Source organism: Brachypodium distachyon, chromosome 1, assembly GCF_000005505.3.
Source record: "Brachypodium distachyon strain Bd21 chromosome 1, Brachypodium_distachyon_v3.0, whole genome shotgun sequence".
Taxonomy (NCBI): Eukaryota; Viridiplantae; Streptophyta; class Magnoliopsida; order Poales; family Poaceae; genus Brachypodium; species Brachypodium distachyon.
The window spans coordinates 52,802,215-52,821,399 of NC_016131.3; the positions used below are offsets into that span (position 1 = coordinate 52,802,215).

At 44.7% G+C, this 19,185-nt stretch overlaps 1 protein-coding gene and 1 long non-coding RNA gene across 5 annotated transcripts; one reads left to right on the plus strand and one right to left on the minus strand.

Moving 5' to 3' along the window:
• The first annotated feature begins 1,621 nt into the window (after positions 1-1,621).
• LOC100833611 (probable cellulose synthase A catalytic subunit 8 [UDP-forming]) lies at positions 1,622-7,331 on the plus strand. 2 transcript variants are annotated; one of them, XM_003557348.4, is made up of 15 exons: positions 1,622-1,777; positions 1,860-1,977; positions 2,094-2,286; positions 2,618-2,880; positions 2,965-3,064; positions 3,158-3,344; positions 3,561-3,827; positions 3,920-4,265; positions 4,348-4,485; positions 4,640-4,765; positions 4,863-5,075; positions 5,222-5,477; positions 5,600-5,802; positions 6,030-6,380; positions 6,463-7,331. In XM_003557348.4, exons 2-15 carry the CDS (start codon positions 1,954-1,956, stop codon positions 7,045-7,047), a joined length of 3,252 nt encoding a protein of 1,083 aa, XP_003557396.1. In that variant the 5' UTR covers positions 1,622-1,777; positions 1,860-1,953; the 3' UTR covers positions 7,048-7,331. The 2 variants fall into 2 exon arrangements, with proteins under 2 accessions (XP_003557396.1, XP_010228235.1); XM_010229933.2 differs by having other exon boundaries at positions 2,097-2,286; positions 6,463-7,047.
• Positions 7,332-13,296: 5,965 nt separating this feature from the next.
• LOC104581688 lies at positions 13,297-17,024 on the minus strand. Of its 3 annotated transcripts, none has more exons than XR_729768.3 (4): positions 16,454-17,024; positions 15,882-15,996; positions 13,783-14,623; positions 13,297-13,681 (listed from the first exon to the last, which is right to left on the minus strand). It is a non-coding gene; the product is annotated as an uncharacterized LOC104581688 (long non-coding RNA). The 3 variants fall into 3 exon arrangements; XR_729769.3 differs by having other exon boundaries at positions 14,462-14,623; positions 16,454-17,011; XR_002962554.1 differs by having other exon boundaries at positions 13,321-14,623; positions 16,454-17,008.
• Positions 17,025-19,185: the final 2,161 nt, after the last annotated feature.

Genomic DNA, 19,185 nt, shown 5'->3' on the forward strand with positions numbered 1-19,185 from the left:
TAGGGTCACAGAGAATGTTCCAACGTGGCCTGGCTTACCTAGCTGCTGAGCTCGCAGCGCATAGCTTCATGCTCCACTAATTGGACAGATCTGGTTATATAATACGGAGTAGTAGAGGCTGTCAAGCATGCATTGGTAGTTAATTCCTACACCATTTCTTCCTTTTCTAGCCATTTACAATTGTGTGTTCAGAATTGTCATGTGTATGGCATGGCATTAATCTCGCAATCACAGTTTGTCCATGGTGCTCTTGTGTAGTCTCTAATCTTTTTTTTTACTTTCTATCTATTTCTATATATTCAAAACATATACAGGTGTTGATATATATACAAGTACAACTTGCCACTTTCAACAGCTATTTAGTTGCTTGCTCTGCTAGTGTTGTTGATAACTTTTAATTAGTTAACTGGCTGAAATGGAAAATTGAAAAATACACGCCCATCCCCAGGTGCGTTTAGGATTTGAATGCAAATGAATAAGTTATATAGCACATCATATCCTTCCCCGAAGATCCCCTCTCTCTTTTGGACAGATAGAGGACCACTTAATATCTCCTACACAACACAGCTAGCTATAGTGCTATACCATTATCTCAAACGACCATTTGCCACAATGCTTTAGTTAAGTTGGTTTGGGTTGCCGTTTACATCAAAAAGTCACACCACAGTTCCCCGCTAGGCAGTTAAAATCGTTTGAACTTGCACATCCCACCGGCTTGCATTGCTACGCTTCAACTAGAAATAGATAAACTGAAAGTTAACACATTTCCTCTTGAAGATTATCTAGTGCTACTTGCTCAAAGAGTAATCAGACACACCATAAATCGAAATGGACCATAAATTTTGTTTTAAATTTTACATAGTTGTCACGCATGGTCTTGGCCATAATATGTCACAAGACTGCATCTTCTTCTTTTGGCCATGTACCTCACAGCTAGAAGGGATCAAAATAAGACATGTTTTTGTTCTGCCGTTCCACCCAAATGAAGCATGATGATTCTTTATTTAAATCCTGTGGACCTAACGGGTTCTGTTGTTTGCCTGCTTCACCTTGAGTGGTTAGGTTTGAATTTCAGAATGGAGCTTGCAATTTGTTTTACTTGCAAGTTAACTTCCTCAATTTATTAACCTATTTATAATTTTTGTTCATAAAAGTCAATTTCACTACAGTATATAAACTTTCTATAATTATCTCACTTACAACACTGAAGGTTGTGAACAATGGGAGTAATACCTTTTATTCCACTGTCTTAGCTTAATTGCATACATTTTTCCTGCTAATAACCAGACCTTATTTGAGGCTGTAAAAGCCGGTGTGCACCTACCAAATCTCCCTCCGCTCCAACGCCAGTGATTTCTCTCTGTCGGTGCCCGACGGCCATCTCTCTCTGTCACGCGGGACCCACCTCGCCAGCTCACCTTTCTTCCACCTCCCGCCTCACTGGCTCGCACGCTCTCAGCCGATCCAATCCCCCATTAAATTAACCCAAAGCCCACCAAACGCCCCCCTTAAAAATTTAATCAAATAATTAACACCAAGTCGCGGAGGGATTTGTTAATGGCTAATTAATCGCGCGTCGAAAGCGACAGCGGAACCAACTCACCATTGGTGCCATGTCCTTTTCTCTCTCCCCCCTTTCCCTCGCCCTCGCCTTCCATTAGTTAAGCGCTGTCTCCCTCGCCACTACTAGTAGCAGCAGCACTCCCCGCGGTCACCCCCACTGCCCCGGAACTCCGCGTGCTTGGAGGTGCCTTCCCTGGGAGGACTCACTCTCGAGGTAGTGCCGCCGCGCCTGTTCCTCGGCGGTTTCTTCTGGCTCCGGTTCGGTTGTTGATCTGCTTGTTTCTCTTCTCTTGCAGCGCGGGATGCGGTGCTGATCCGTGCTGGATCTTGGTGGGGGAGGAGCTGGTTGGGCTCGGTTTTCCCGGTGCGGTGTGAATCGTTTGCCGCGCCATGGACGTCGACGCGGGTGCCGTGGTGAGTTCTTCGCGGAGAATTTGACGAATCTGGGTTGCATTTTGCTGTGGGTTGTTGGGGGGCTGGATCCTTGGGATTGGGAGCCTCGGGTCTCATGCGTTTCGGTTCGTGTGCAGAAGTCTGGGAGGCACGGGGGCGGGCAGGTGTGCCAGATCTGCGGCGACGGCGTGGGCACCACGGCGGACGGCGAGGTGTTCGCCCCGTGCGACGTCTGCGGCTTCCCGGTATGCCGGCCGTGCTACGAGTACGAGCGCAAGGACGGCACCCAGGCGTGCCCGCAGTGCAAGACCAAGTACAAGCGCCATAAAGGTAACGATTGTCATTCGCCCTCCTCTCCTTCTCCACTGATCTCTGTCGGTGCCTGCAATCCAAGTGTAGTTGAGAGCAACCGAGAAGTTCAGATTTATAGTTAAGAACATCGAAAATCAGAATTCCTTTTACTCAGTAGATCTTACAGCATTCTTGTAGGGAAGCTAACATAAGGTCTTGTGTTTCTCTGAATTTTTAGAATGCTGTAGCCTCAAATATGTGTGCGTGAATTGTAGTTATGATTCCACGTTCTGTACGTCCTAGTCATGAACTGAAATGAGGGTTGAAACCTTTTGTTAAGTCTTTGCTGACTTGTGCATGAATTATTTAGGGAGCCCAGCGATCCGTGGGGAGGAGGGTGATGATACTGATGCTGATGATGGCAGTGACTTCAACTACCCTGCATCTGGCACCGAGGACGAGAAGCAGAAGATCGCTGATAGGATGCGCAGCTGGCGCATGAATGCAGGGGGTAGTGGGGATGTTGGCCGTTCTATCGGGCTCGCCAAGTATGACAGCGGCGAGATCGGGCTCTCCAAGTATGACAGTGGCGAGATCCCCCGGGGATACATCCCTTCCGTGACTAATAGCCAGGTTGGTGCTAAAGATTATAATAGGTTGTGCTAAGAATTTGTCGGGTATGCACTATACCTTAGTTTCTTGAATTGGTCCTTGCAGATCTCAGGAGAAATCCCTGGAGCTTCCCCTGATCATCATATGATGTCCCCTACAGGGAACATTGGCAAACGTGTTCCATTTCCCTATGTGAACCATTCACGTATGCTTGTTTCTTGCCATGATCTCTCGTGTTTCATTTTGCGACACCTGTTTGAAATGTGAAGATATGATTATTGTTTTTGCTCATTGCCAGCAAATCCGTCAAGGGAGTTCTCTGGTAGTATTGGGAATGTTGCCTGGAAAGAGAGAGTTGATGGCTGGAAAATGAAGCAGGACAAGGGTGCAATTCCCATGACTAATGGCACAAGCATTGCTCCCTCTGAAGGCCGGGGAGCTGCTGATGATGCATCTACTGAATACAACATGGAAGACGCTTTACTGTGAGTTCCAGCATCCTCCTCTCAGTTATCAAATTTTACAGCATTATCTGCTCTTTGTCAGCAAAGAGCCTGCTTGAACTTACTTAGGAGGTTACCTTTATACTTGCACAACTAATAAACCTTTCTGTTATAGGAATATTGGACATTGTGTTCTTCTTATCACAAAATTTTCTCCTATTCTCCTGTAACTTTAATTTTATGCCATTTGAATTGCAGGAATGATGAAACTCGGCAGCCTCTGTCTAGAAAAGTTCCCCTTCCTTCATCAAGAATAAATCCATACAGAATGGTTATTGTTCTGCGATTGGTTATTCTAAGCATCTTCCTGCACTACCGTATCACGAATCCTGTGCGTAATGCATACCCGCTGTGGCTTTTATCTGTCATATGCGAGATCTGGTTTGCTTTATCCTGGATATTGGATCAGTTCCCAAAGTGGTTTCCAATCAACCGTGAGACCTACCTTGATAGACTGGCTTTAAGGTGAACTTATCAGTTCTTTTGTACTTAGTGCGAGCACATACTTTGCTTATTAATTATTCCTGATGCTGTTACTATTTCATTTTGGGTAACAGGTATGACAGAGAAGGTGAACCATCTCAGTTGGCTGCTGTTGACATTTTTGTCAGTACGGTCGACCCCATGAAGGAGCCACCTATTGTCACTGCCAACACTGTGCTATCAATTCTTGCTGTTGATTATCCTGTGGACAAGGTCTCTTGCTATGTATCTGATGATGGAGCTGCAATGCTGACCTTTGACGCATTGGCTGAGACTTCAGAGTTTGCTAGGAAATGGGTGCCATTCGTTAAGAAGTATAACATTGAACCAAGAGCTCCTGAGTGGTACTTTTGCCAGAAAATTGATTACTTGAAAGACAAAGTTCACCCTTCATTTGTTAAAGACCGCCGTGCCATGAAGGTGTGTTTGCTGAGTAAACATATAGATATTGATTTCACCTTTTTCTGATTCAATGCTAATGTGTCTTATAAAAACATTGCAGAGAGAATATGAAGAATTTAAAATTAGGATAAATGGCCTAGTTGCTAAGGCAACGAAAGTCCCTGAGGAAGGATGGATCATGCAAGATGGTACACCATGGCCAGGAAACAATACCAGGGACCATCCTGGAATGATTCAGGTTAGTGTATTTCCAGCATGTAGTATTACTCAATTAACAGCTAGACATGTCTTTTTTGGTTGCTATTTTTGTCTTTTGCTCTTTAAAAGGTCATTGCTTGGCTAATTACTCTCTTTTTTATGCTTGGCTAACTCCTCTTTTTCATCATTCTCAGGTTTTCCTTGGTCACAGTGGTGGCCTTGATACTGAGGGTAATGAGCTCCCCCGTTTGGTTTATGTATCTCGTGAGAAGCGTCCTGGATTCCAGCATCACAAGAAAGCTGGCGCCATGAATGCTCTTGTGAGTGATAAAAGTTAAATGTTACTCCAACTGGAGTTAAAATTGTCTACTTCTTTTCCATTTCTTGGTTCTAACTGCAGATTAATGTTTTCAACAGGTCCGTGTCTCTGCTGTCCTTACTAATGGGCAATACATGTTGAATCTTGATTGTGATCACTACATCAACAACAGCAAGGCTATCCGGGAAGCTATGTGTTTCCTTATGGATCCAAACCTAGGAAGGGGTGTCTGTTATGTTCAGTTCCCACAAAGATTCGATGGTATTGATAGGAATGATCGATATGCAAACAGGAACACTGTGTTTTTTGATGTAAGTACGCAATCCTCCCCCTTATCTGAATTCAGTGGTGTCCAGTAATCATAGCTTAATAAGTGATGCTAAGAGCCTAAGATTTGATGGAGTAGTTCAAAATCCCTAATCATATCTAATAATTTGTGGGTTTCTGCTTGCTGCAGATTAACTTGAGGGGTCTTGATGGTATTCAAGGACCAGTTTACGTCGGAACTGGTTGTGTTTTCAACAGAACAGCTATCTATGGTTATGAACCCCCAATTAAGCCGAAGAAGGGAGGTTTCTTGTCATCACTATGTGGGGGCAAGAAAAAGGCAAGCAAGTCAAAGAAAAAGAGCTCAGATAAGAAAAAGTCAAACAAGCATGTGGACAGTTCTGTCCCAGTATTCAACCTCGAAGACATAGAGGAGGGTGTTGAAGGTAACATCTATATTCTTTCATCTTCTAGAGGAGTTATACTGTTTTGTCGTATGCAGTGATTATTGTATATTTCTGGAGTTTTAATCAACATGTATGCATATTGACACACCAATATGTGGCAGGTGCTGGATTTGATGATGAGAAATCACTTCTTATGTCTCAAATGAGCCTGGAGAAGAGATTTGGACAGTCCGCAGCTTTTGTTGCCTCCACTTTGATGGAATATGGTGGCGTTCCTCAGTCCTCAACTCCAGAATCTCTTTTGAAAGAAGCTATCCATGTCATAAGTTGTGGCTATGAGGACAAGTCTGAATGGGGAACTGAGGTAATGTAACAATCATCCCATCAATAATGTTTACATTCATATTTCCTATTAAACAATTTACCTAAGTATTAAAGTGAGCTATGAGTATGCAAAGCAAATTTGTGGACACCTGTAACTGTTTTTGCACAAGTTCACAATACAGTTTGTGCCGGCTATTGTAGATACCAATTGCAAATGAGTATGGCTAGTTCCTGTATTAACTGTATTGAGGTTGTTCTGAATTGCAGATCGGGTGGATCTATGGTTCTGTTACAGAAGATATTCTCACCGGATTCAAGATGCATGCGCGAGGCTGGCGGTCAATCTACTGCATGCCTAAGCGCCCAGCTTTCAAGGGATCTGCCCCCATCAATCTTTCAGATCGTCTGAACCAAGTGCTCCGGTGGGCTCTTGGTTCTGTTGAGATTCTTTTCAGCCGGCATTGCCCCTTATGGTATGGCTACGGAGGACGCCTCAAGTTCCTGGAGAGATTTGCTTACATCAACACCACCATTTACCCACTTACGTCGATCCCACTTCTAGTCTATTGTATATTGCCTGCTATCTGTCTGCTCACCGGGAAGTTCATCATGCCAGAGGTAAACATGGATCACATATTTCAGTTATTAAGTCGAAGGAGCTTGCAACAACAAAACTGACCGAATTCATTTTGGAATGCAGATTAGCAACTTTGCCAGTATCTGGTTCATTTCTCTCTTCATTTCAATTTTCGCCACCGGTATCCTTGAGATGAGGTGGAGTGGCGTTGGCATCGACGAGTGGTGGAGGAATGAACAGTTCTGGGTTATTGGAGGTATCTCTGCCCATCTGTTTGCTGTCTTTCAGGGTCTCCTGAAGGTGCTTGCCGGCATCGACACCAACTTCACTGTCACCTCAAAGGCTAATGATGAAGAAGGTGACTTTGCTGAGCTCTACATGTTCAAGTGGACGACGCTCCTCATTCCTCCAACGACCATTTTGATCATTAACCTGGTCGGTGTCGTTGCTGGTATCTCCTACGCCATCAACAGTGGTTACCAATCATGGGGGCCGCTCTTTGGGAAGCTCTTCTTTGCGTTCTGGGTGATTGTTCACTTATACCCATTCCTCAAGGGTCTTATGGGTAAGCAGAACCGCACACCGACAATTGTCATCGTCTGGGCTATTCTCCTTGCTTCAATTTTCTCCTTGCTGTGGGTTCGCGTTGATCCGTTTACCACCCGTGTCAGTGGCCCGAATATCCAAACCTGTGGCATCAACTGCTAGGAAAGTGGGAGATTGTAGAGACAGAAAATACCACAAAATTGTGTTTTCTTCAGAATACGAAAGCGCCACTGCCCGCCATTTCTGTTTTAAGTTATAACGGGGTGGCTTTTATTTACAGCTACGTACAGACCAGAGCATGTTGCTTATCAGGAAGCTACTTGTGTTGTTGATATGTATTCTTTTGTTGATAAGTTAATACTATTTTGTTGAGTGGCTGACATTGTCAACGAGTTTTGTATCTTATGAAGGACAGAAATAAGTTATTAGTTTCCATTCTTCTATCAGTTTTCATCTAGTTTTCTCTCATCTCTCTCTCCCTCTCTCTCAGAATGTTTAAATTGGTTATTCTTTGTTTACACGAGTAACCTGGTGTTAAATACGTAGTCATCAACTTGACTGATCGATGAAGCATGTACCGAAGCTGAAACATTGTTGCAGCGAATGTAAATCCAGCGGGAAGCTAATGTGTCAAACTTGGGCGCATGAATACCTATTAGAATTTGTATGCAATGTTCAATCCTGTGAACAAAAGGCAGAAAATTTCATACCACTTAAAAGATTCCAAAGAAACCGGACGCTAGCATTGTTGATGACCACCTTCTGTCGGGCCTGCGACAATCTTGAACAACAATTAATTCCTCTGCGCGTACTGTACATCCAATGATTTGCGGAAGGAGACCTAGAGCTTGTCATTGCCGAAGGATTGCCGTTAAGTTGTGCCCACCATTTAGCGGTCAGTTCATTCGGAAACGCACAGACAAGTGCGCGTATTGTGAGATCTGATGGTTCACAGTTCTTTCAATCTATCTCTGCCGGTTAGCAGTTCTGAGGTGGCGTACCATGACATCCCCAACCAAATGAGATCTGACTGATCCCATGTCGTCCTAGACGGGCAACCCGGGAGAGCCAAATCCTAGCCACCGTCCTTCCATCCTCTTTCTTCAATTGGTGGTGGCAAGCTCCTCGGGCACAGGAGGGTGGCGCGACACGGGGGCCTGGCCGAGTGGAGTTGTTGAGGCTTAGGACGGTGGCCCTTCCTGGCAACGGGGATAGCTAGTGACTAGCTCAAGATGAGCGAGCTAGGCTGAATCTGTGTTCGTCCTCTCCTTCACATGGATCAGGGGACAAGTGTTTCAGATTGGGACGTGCACGACCCACCATGGTGTCACTCCATTCCAACATTTTTTTTTGCGGGGACCATTCCAACATTTTCTGTCAAGACATGAGTAGGACAAGGGCGCCCTCTGTGTAAGGAGCCGGCTAGCGCGAGTGCAGGCTGCCGGTAGAGATGGTTGATGGTGGCATGGCAAATTTGATAGCAAGTGCACTTAATTTTTCTCGGTGAAAACCCATGATTTCGCTCTTGGCTAGATCAGGCAACATCGACGTACGTGAATCATGTTCTTGTTGAAGGTTTTGGCTTGTTTGACCGGTTTGGTTAGACTCAACATTGTTGATCTTTTCTTGAAGATGTTGTCTTAGAGTACCACGTCTTGTGTTGATCCCACGTCATTCCTACTACTTAATTTGGTCCCCGGCAATTGGTTTGTGGGTAGATGGAGAAGATGGTTGTCACGGCTCGTCTATAGAAAATTGCCTCTATTTTTTTAAGCTGATGTGTTCGATTTTGATGCCTAACATCTTTTTAATAAAAATAATGCCATGTATCCCAGAATGCAACTTTTCATTTTTTTAAAAAGAATAATACCGTTTTTTGGTGGGTTCTATAGGGAATATCGGAAATAAGATTTCGTTTTTGTATGTGAAAAAACTTTTCATTATTATTGCCAAAGAACGTTCGAAAAAATTCAACCGCAGAATAAATGGTCTCGTTTATAAGGAAAACCTGGCATAAATACCCAACAATAGATGAACACACAGAAAAAACCCTAGTTTGGAGGTACGGTTAAGAAGATCTAGAAAGTAGAAAGAATAACTACAACATAAGGAACATCGTCTGATCCGGAACGAGAGCACCCAAGCCGAAGGGCACCACCTGGTGCATCTCAATTTCGACATACACGATCACTCCACCCTTGAAAAACCCCTTGTGCCGTCTCTCCATTCGCTTGATCCTCGGCATGTGAAAAAAAATTAACACGTTTCGTTGTCACAACACAAAGAAAGCAAACTGATTACGTACTTTAGAGTTTTATACTATCTAGACGATGCACCGAGCTAAGATAACAAGAGCTCTTTTACGGTACCCCGTACTTAATATAAACCGTACATTTGTCCTGATCTAGTGGTTATTATTAGCTAGTACTCCATGACTAATTCCATGGAGTACCGATTCGAAAACCAACGGAGTACCTCGATTCGGAGGGCAACATCGTAATATGAGAGGGTAGTTTGGTCTTTTTCACGTGCTGAACCGGATCAGAAAAAAAACAATCTCAGTGCGTTTTTTTACTCCGCTGCCGGCTAACCCAAGTACCCAACCGCCGGCTAACCGCTAACCCAAGTATCCAACCACCGGCTAACCTAGCCGCCGCCATACTTCCTTCTAGATCAGAACTAGGAGATCCTCACGGGCATCTGCGACTTTGATTGTGATCGGGATTTTAGACTATGAATGCAATCCTGGCTATAGTAGTGGGCTTTACGATCATGATGGGACATAGCAGATTTATACTCCGGGCTTTACAATCATGATGGGACATAGCAGATTTCTATGCTCCGCCTTGTTCATGCGTACATGGCTGCATCAACAATTACAAGGTTGGACCCAATATCAACCTAAACTTGCCCTGGCAGCTTCCACATCGGGGAGTACTAAACGGGCGGCTGGTGGCCAGCGGATCTGCTCGATCGGGACAAAGGTATCAGGAAATTGTATGCGGATCCGTTCTAGACGAAGGGTCATGGAAAATTGACTAATATAGTCTCCTAAATCAATGGTTAGATTTACTTGGTACTCCTGGTTCTCCTTATGGAGTACCAGGGTATCGTAAAAATCCTCGATAACAAACCACCACTTGTATTGAAAAACATCATATAAATCCCTTACGACCCATTAACCTTTACACGTGAGTTGTTTTTTCTCTAATCGAATGGCAGTTGATTTACTTGGTACTCCTGGTTCTCCTTATGGAGTACTAGGGTACCGTAAAAATCCTCGATAACAAACCACCACTTGTATTGAAAAACATCATATCAATCCTTTACGACCCATTAACCTTTACACGTGAGTTGTTTTTTCTCTAAACGAATGGCAGAGACGAGTGCCTTTCTCTTCACCGTCCTGCTGCAATGCAGCGGTAGAGGTGTATTGAGTACAGTATTTTGGAGATCCTGTTCCAGTAGAAGCAGAGCAAGAGGTTCATTACCGAAGGATTGTCATTCTTTCAAGTCACCGTGTGGTTGGCAGGGTGCTGAGGAACGGCCAATTCATTTGGAAGCACACCCAGGCATGCTCAAGAACAACGGTTACCTTGAACCCTCGACCTTCTCTGTTTCTAACGACCTTCTCTGTTTCTAACGGGACTACTCTGTTGTTGACAAGAAAAAACCTTTATAGTGGCGAGTAGCAAACTGCAGCATACCCGTTGATAACAATTACAATTGGTTTCTTCCAAGGTCTCACTGCCACTCACTTATTTCATGTGCTGATTACTCCCGTCAACAATGTCATTGCCTATTTTCAACATAATAGCTGCTGATAAGTTTGTCTACATCCAAGAAGGAACTGCATATATAATGCGAGTTTGAGATGCTACACTATTTATAACACATCGATTTTTGTTTCTTCAAGCCAATATGTGGGCTTGAAAATTAATGTTTGAGGCACGTATAAAAGTTGTGTGTGAAACGTAAGTTGCATGTCTTTTCCTCACGGAGCAAGTATTGCATGTGGTGTCTAGATAGATAATCCCATCATCACTAGCGAGCAACAGCAAGAGGTGTTCAACGAGGAGATGAAGAGCCTGCTCAGCATAGTGATTCCGGCCTTCTTAGAGCGTCTCTAGCAGGTTAACAAATTTGGTAAAATTTTGACTTCTCACTACTACAGATTTTTTCGAAAATGAAAAAAAAAAACAGCCGCCGATTGGCACATAGGCGACGAGCTATCAGTGTTGGGCTAGTTGTGCCCGCCACTGACGTCTAGCATTAGTGTCGGTCGATGCCCCGCCCGCCACTGAAAGACAGCCGCGGACTTGGCAATTTTCGACCAGCCAACATCAGTGGCGCAGTTACAATGTTATATTTGTTGGAGGGTGTGTGTTTTTCCCACGCAAAACTTGTAAGACCAAACTGTAGCATCAATTAGTTATGACCATTGGATATTAGATATCTGCATGCCAAATTAATAAGCAATCCTCTTCCTAGTTTTTTTTGGTGAATAGAGTCTTCTTCATATAAAGGTGGTCGAAGAAGAGCACACAGTGCACTTTGAGTTTCCACAATTACCTAGTTATTCCATGGGAGGCACAGCAGAATGGACCAGCGCGGTACATTGAGCTAAAAAAGAAAAAGAAGACGAGACTGATGTAATTTCCACCAACAAATATCCTGATCTTGGGTTAACTGAACCACCGAGCAAGCGATTCCAGGCCACCAGCTTAGAACTAGCACTGTTGTGAGAGGAGATACTAAGAATTAGCAGAGAAGAAAACAATTTCCCAAACTCACGCTCTCTCAGCTTGAAAATAAATAAAATCAACCGGGAGAGAAGATACTGCCCACAAAACAAAAAAGAAGAGTCGCTGAGTCGTATTGTGCTTACATGGCACGCGAGACGAAAACACAGAGTTAGGCATGACGGTCTGCAAAATGAGAGAAGACGTCCTTGGCGAAGGCTGTTGAGAAGCCGGCGTTGGAGAAGCCAGCTATGCGGCTGGGCATTTTGATGATACTCCTATTGAGGCAGACCCTAAACAAAACAAAACAAAAAACACAGGAGCTATCATCGGCGTACTGGAACTTCATCAGCGCCACTGCTCTCACCCATTTCGCCACCATAAAATTGAAATCTACATCTGCGAGGTTTAGGAAATTCATATGGACAATGTCTACCTAGCCAACTTCGGGACGAGGGTGAGACCATTCTCTATGTTTGTTTACCGACACAGCTTCGCCGGTATGCTGGGTGACATGTTTCCCACGGGTGGGAAAATTCCCCATGGCAGGACACGCTCCAGCACGACATGCGCCTCTTCATTATCACCTTTGAAGCAAATTGTAAAGCAGAGGGCAGTAGAGAGTACATCAACAACGTTTGGTTCACTCCAAAATCTCATTTTATATCATTCCGGGACTAGGAAGCTAGGTGCGTATGAATTAAGCTGAGTCTTTGGCCAGCTACCTAGAACCTGAACAATCTTCTTCTCCACCATGCAAATAGCAATTGCATATATAATGCAAATGAAGGTGTACCATTGCCATATATGATATGATAGTTCACATTATTAATCCCCTTTTCCTGAGATCTGTTTAACAGCGAGCTTCGCCAGGCTAAAGGAGAAAGAAAGGTGTGAGGGCATCTACTCATCTCATGCAAAAAGAACCAAAAACACTTCTGCATGCTAGCTTCTCATGCATTCAGTAAATGTTGGGTGACAAAGCTGGTCACACGCAGCAGATCACATGCATGGCAGTTGTTAACCCATCCGACACTTTTAAGTAGTTATGCTAATTTTTGAAACGAATTCCACTTTTTACTCTTTGTTTGTAAATTTGTTATTCTTTACCCAATTAATTTTATGCGCATTTTAACCTCCCAACATCGGGTCTTTAACTTCAGGAGAAACTAGTACTCTTCAGAAGTCCACGTTTTGGATACCTGCTTAGTCCTTTATACACACCGATAATGTTGTATAGGAGAACCGGCCAGGTTGACCTTACCTACCAAACCACACACCTGCATAGGAGAACCGGGCAGAGTCACAGACCTGTATCAGTCTGAAATGTTGATACCAATAGAAGGCAATTTTCCTATTTTGATTGTGTAAAGACGTCATTATTGGGATAAAACTCTGTTTTGTTTTGTGTTATGAGGAATTTAAAGTTTGCCCCAACCCTTATGCTGAGTTTACATATAGGTTAGCTTTTGCTTGCGCAGCCCGTATCTTTGTTCTAACTTCATAGTTAGAACAACAAAGTGTGGACACAGAAATGTTGGCAGTTATTGTAGCTTATTTTATCTGTTTACTGAAAGGGTTAGCTATCATACAACTCCTGTCAGAAAAAAAAACTTTTTTCCTTCATGGTGATTCTATAGATAAGTTATATCCTTTCGGCTAATCACAGTTTTATTAAAGCATGAGTCCAGAATGGTTTAAAAAGAACTTAAGAAGTAGCAACAATCCACTACAAATAGTAATAAGTTCATGACAGAAATTCAAGCGCAAGTATGAAGCTTATATGCTTCAGTGAATGTACTAAATGTTACAGACATTAGGGGAATTAACAGGTCCAAATTGTGATCCATAATGGTTCCCAGTTTTGCAGTATGACGGTCCAAACATAATATTAAGTCCTCCGCATCAACTTGAAGACATGCTGGAATTTCTTGAAAAAAGCAGGTAAGATCCAAGTCCATCAAACAGATCATACTACCCCAATCAAACATTAAACCTTCCGTTGTGCACACCCGTTGTTAAACCATGAGTATCTCCTGAGCATCCAGCATAACCTGTGAAATTCATTACATTTATAATTTATTTATGCAAAGACTGGAAATTGTCCAAACAAGACAGCTGTAAGATGACATGCTAGTCTACTAACTAAACATACCATATGGTTTATGCAACGGCAACATTTCTGGTTTCGCCGCCTGGTGCAAAATAGACAAACCAACTGGTACTTCTACAGAATTTGACTAGATGGAATAGCGCGCTTCACTGTGCCGGACAATTGTTGCCATAATCCACGTCATCCACCAATGACGTTTGTGTAAATCTATGTATGACATATTATATAACAAATGGAACACGCCTAGCAGAATTCACAAAACTTCCATTCACAACCTCTAAAACAAAGAAATAATCCAAAGAAGACCCCTTCTTTGTCATGTAATTGCCAAGTGTTCATCAATTAATAACTGAACATTGCTTATGTACTGAGTAATAGAAAGCTCTCCGGTATGTGCACGCGAATGAAGATAATGACTTTGATACCAGCATCCCAACATCATACATAACATAAGCATCTTCAGACTCAGCGGCAGTAGTGGCCACGTTAGAGCTTGCGCCCAGAACTTTTCTGATACATTTATGAAGACACTTTTAACAATTTTGCATTGATGCGGTATGGCCAAAAACTAAATCACTTTCCAATCTAAATATTAAAGCGTCAAAGAGCATAAAATGAAATAGCAACACCTCTTATTCATCAAATGGAAGCTCACAAGCAACCAGACAATCTCAAAACTGAATTGCATGGCACGGCTCACGAAATGATGATTCTTACTTACAGATATAGTTTACAGACATTTCACAGCCAAGGTCTAGAGCAAAAAAGCCGTTGCCTCCTTGTTGGTCCTTCAGCTTGTCTTGGTGTTGTTCATAACTTCTTTCATCGATCGAGCTTGGAGCATGTTAAGGGCTCTTAGGCCTCGGACACTTCATGACAGATTCTAAATATGCAATTTGTCAGGATTGCCATGTATGCCTCAACAAATAATGATATATATAACATTTCTTTTACCTTTTCTCATTAACTCAATATATGAAAGTTTCAAAACACTTGCACGCCATCACACAGGTTAATTTTTCACGTTTTCTCACTAACTCAATACATGACAGTTTCAAAACATTTGCACTTAGTCACATAGGTTATGACAACTTATGATCTTTCTCGTACCAACAAAGGTTAGGTGAACTCCATTATTTCACTGCTAATGAACTACTGAGTCGAAGTTAACCAAAACAATACATGCTCTATTCCACTCGTGTGTAGTCAACCAAAACAGAATGTGTGTGTTATGAGCTAAAAGACTGCAAGGCAGAACTGACTTTGCTTGCACTATGTGACACTAATTGCTGCAATGACTGTCATTCAAGACACGTATGGCATTCTGAACAGAAGCCACGAAAACGCCTAATATATACAGTCTCAGTTTCATCTTGCAATAGAATGCCAAGAAACAATGAACATTTTGCTATAGTAGAGCTGAACTATGCTAAGTAAACACAGAAGTTTGCAAGACGCCAAGGAATTTAGAAAAAATAATGCCCCAAAAAAATGTAACAAAAGGGCTGCATTGGATCCAGCAAAGGTGAGACAAAATATCTGGCTATGTACAGTATACCATTTACCAAAACTCAAATAATAATCAAACATAACTTTTAAAGGATTAAGACTGTCCTTTGGGTTGTAAAATTAGAGTACCATATTAACACGACAACAATATGAAGAGCACATGACATATTATTCCTAGAGATTTATCATATTTATGAAGTAATCAGTATTTGCAAAGATCTAAAAAGCTCAGAGAGTCACAGATGAGTACAATGGCTTCATTTCATCTAGTAAACACAATGACATGCCAAGGACATAATACAGACCAGTTCAGTTTGTGTTTCTTTTTCACCATAAGTAATAACAAGAAATAAAGCTGGGAGAACAACAATAAAAACAATATAAATATCTGCGGAGAAAGTGTTAATAAAGCATTGGTGAGAAATAAAAATAATAGTGGCGACATTTTCTTTTTATCATGCAACTGTAGATGGCAATTTCACCGCACAAACTAACTGTGATGAAACTAACAGAACTGAAAGGATCTGTGCTCTACTTACAGAACTTTACGTAAGAAAAATGGGTATACTGAAAAATGAAACCGGAAAAAAAAATATGACAGAATTTTAGCATAGTGCTTTCACTTCACTTACCAAAATAGACAACCTGGATATGGTGAAACATTCAAATGGATTCTTTGCTTTGATAACTAAGCCACCAATTTCTTAAGGAGAGCTTATTGGCTCAAATGATCATCTTCGCCTAGGCCTGTACAAAGATGGAACATGTTAGACCAAGCTATATCACACCTATTTCATCAAGAAAGAAAGAAACAAAAAACCAAGCAGAACCATGGTTGCTGGAGCTTCCCCAGGGGCACAAATTGTTACTGCGCTCTGACTCTAATTCAGCACATGAGAGCTTAATTACATGTCTTAGTTTATCGATCTCAATTCACAGCTCGTTCTCTCTAATTTTTTCACATAATTGGTTGGTTCAAACACAGAAGGTGTTGAAATTACTTAAATAATCCATTTTTCAAACAAAAGAACATGCATGAAAATATATATGCGTATGTTGCCTCTTCTCTTCCTCAATTTCCAACGGTTTCACTAAAGTCTGTTCCCAAATCTGACTGCAAGAATCTGCTTCCACGGTACAGGTACATCATGGGGCAATTAGAGAACTAATGCAAAAGGGAAGAAGAAGATAGGGCGGCATGTACCTCGCTGCCACCGGCTGGGACAATCTCGTCTTAGGGAGAAGAGAGACTGAAAGCGCCCCCAGTGCCTGCCATCGAGGGGCCGACGGGCGACGGGGTGGAGGTGCGCCTAGCGCCGGAAGCCCCTGCCACCGTCCTTCCAACTGCTTCCGCCGTCGAAGAAGTCCCAGCCGCCACTAGCAGACCCCGCAACGCAGCCCCTGCAACCGCCGCCACTCCGCCGAGATGAGATAAGGAGGAGCAGGAGGGCAGAAGAGAGCGCTGACTTGCTCGCCGTCGAGGTGCTCCTCTAGGCGCCGGAACCGCCGCCCGCGTCGAGCAGCCGCCCACCGCCGATTGGGAGAGGGACGAGACGGGAGGTATCGAGACAGTTCGAGTGTTCGACTTTGATCGAGCGCAGGCGCAGCAGATCGGGAAAGAAAAAGAAACTAACCAACGGCAGGGACGAAGGTACACCAACGGCCTCGACAGGGATACGTGGAGGCACAAATCAGGCCATCAATCCTCCGCCCTATAGAGAGGAGAGATATTCTTCACCGGCATTTATCATTCCGAGTAGGACTAGTTTTTGAGGTGTATTCGTTTTTTCATGAGTCCTAGTTCGTCGGATGTGCAGGTGTATATATACACGGGCAAGTAGCCTACATTGCGGGGTGTCTTCATTTTCTCGATCGTCTCGATCTTCTATGGGTTGGCTTCGATTCCCTCGTGAAAGACTAAGAAGCACAGCAAGTGTCCCGAGTCCACACCGAACGTGCACTTCTCGGGGTAGGCTTGAGCCTGATCCTGCGGAGGTTGTCAAACTTCTCCTGCAGGTCGCCGACGAGCGAGTCCCTACGCCCGACTTGACGACGATATCGTCCATGTAGGCCTCGATGTTCCGGCCTAGCTGGGGTCCCAGACACTCGCGCAAGGCGCGCTAAAATGTCAAGCCCGCGTTTTTCAACCCGAAAAGCATGCACGTGTAACAGTAGCAGCCAACCGGGGTGATAAACGTTGTTTTCTCCTCGTCTTCGACTGCCATCTTGATCTGATGGTAGCCGGAGAAGGCATTTAGAAGGCACAAACACTCACAACCTGCTGTAGAATCTACTATTTGATCGATACGAGGTACAGGGAAAGGGTCCTTAGGACATGCACGGTTAAGATCAGTAAAATCTACACACATGCGCAATTTATTTCCAGCTTTAGGAACTACAACAGGGTTTGCTAACCAAGTAGGGTACAACACTTCCCTGATTGCCCCGACGTTCTTGAACTTCTCCACTTCCTGCTGGATAATGTCCTTGCGTTCTCGTGCTTGCCGGCGAACCTTCGGATTGACGGGCTGCGCGTCTGGCCACACCGCCAGGCGATGCTCGATCACCTCCCTAGGGACTCCGGGAAGATCTGACTGCTCCCAAGCGAACACGTCAGAGTTCTCCCAGAGGAAGGCGACGAGGGCGCTTTCCTATTTGTCGCCGAGGCTCGCACCGATAGAGACAGTGCGTGCCTCGTTGCCGGCATGCAGGGGCACCTTCTTGACCTTGGTGCCCTCCTCCTTCAGCTTCGTGCCCTTGCTTACGCGCGGGCTGGAGCTGGAGCTGCCCCCAACATCCTGCTCGTGAGTGGCTCGCGCCTTCTTCTGTGCGGGTTGTTCATCCGCAAGTGGATCCTCGTTCCCGGTAACGTCGTAGTCGCCAGGATCCGCCACTGCGGAGGTTTTCATGGCCTCGTCCACGCACAAAGCAGCATCCTATAGGTCCCACTTGATGGAGAGAATGCTGTAAGTTGACGGCATCTTCATCACGCCATAGGCGCAATGCGTTGCTGCCATGAACTTGATCAGCGCTGGCCGACGAATGATCCCGTTGTACGGCAACGGGGTGTGAGCCACATCGAAAATGACGTGCTTAGTCCGGAACGCTTCCCGGGAAGCGAAGGTCACCGGGAGCGTGATTCGCCCCATGGGCTGCACCACTCCGGGGTTGATCCCCCGGAACGGGTCGGTGGGCTTCATCTACTCCAGGGGCAGCTGAAGCTTCTCCACCAGCTTGGCAGACAACAGGTTGACGCTTGCCCCACTGTCCACTAGTACCTTGGTCACCATCACATTGTTTCTGATCGGCGACACCACGAGGGGGAGCACCCCTGAAACCCAAGGGACGGATCGGGTGATCGTCCGAGTTGAAGGTGATCGGCACATGCGACCACCTCAACGGCTGCTGCGCCTCCACGCTGGGGAGGAGGGCGCAGACCTCACACGTGAGCCGCTTCACGGCAGCGTGAGACGTGAGAGCATATGCTCCCTCGAGGATGCAGGTGACATCGCGAGGCTCCTGGAAGCCGGGCTCGTCAGCATCGGCGTCGCTGTAGACATCCTCGCGCTGCTCAGCACGAGGCTTGTCGCGTCCCCGGGGAGGCCGGTCCTTGTCGCGTCCCTGGGGAGGCCGGTCCAAGAGGCTATGGACCTGGCGAGCAGGTTTAGCAACCAAGTCCTCGTTGATCCTTTCAGGACCATCAGGAACAAGTTGGCCCTGACCTTGTCGTCAGCACCAATGGCGTGCATGCCCAACGTGTAGGTCAGGAGGAAATCCTTGAGATTCACGGTCCCGTCGTACGTCCTGAGCGTCGGCGCTCGGAACTTGCGAGGCCATGTCACCCGGCGTAGCTCGCGAGTAAACACGGCGCAGCCGTCCTCGGTGCCCATGGGAGCATCCTCCTACTCCTCAAGGCGCGGGCGGTCTGCTTCACGC

Excerpts from the sequence above, each read along its gene's own strand:
- LOC100833611 (XM_003557348.4), top strand. The coding sequence starts at position 1,954 with ATGGACGTCGACGCGGGTGCCGTG. Across the intron at positions 2,287-2,617 it reads CAAGTACAAGCGCCATAAAG|GGAGCCCAGCGATCCGTGGG; the intron begins GTAACGATTGTC and ends TGAATTATTTAG. Across the intron at positions 4,266-4,347 it reads AAGACCGCCGTGCCATGAAG|AGAGAATATGAAGAATTTAA; the intron begins GTGTGTTTGCTG and ends AAAACATTGCAG.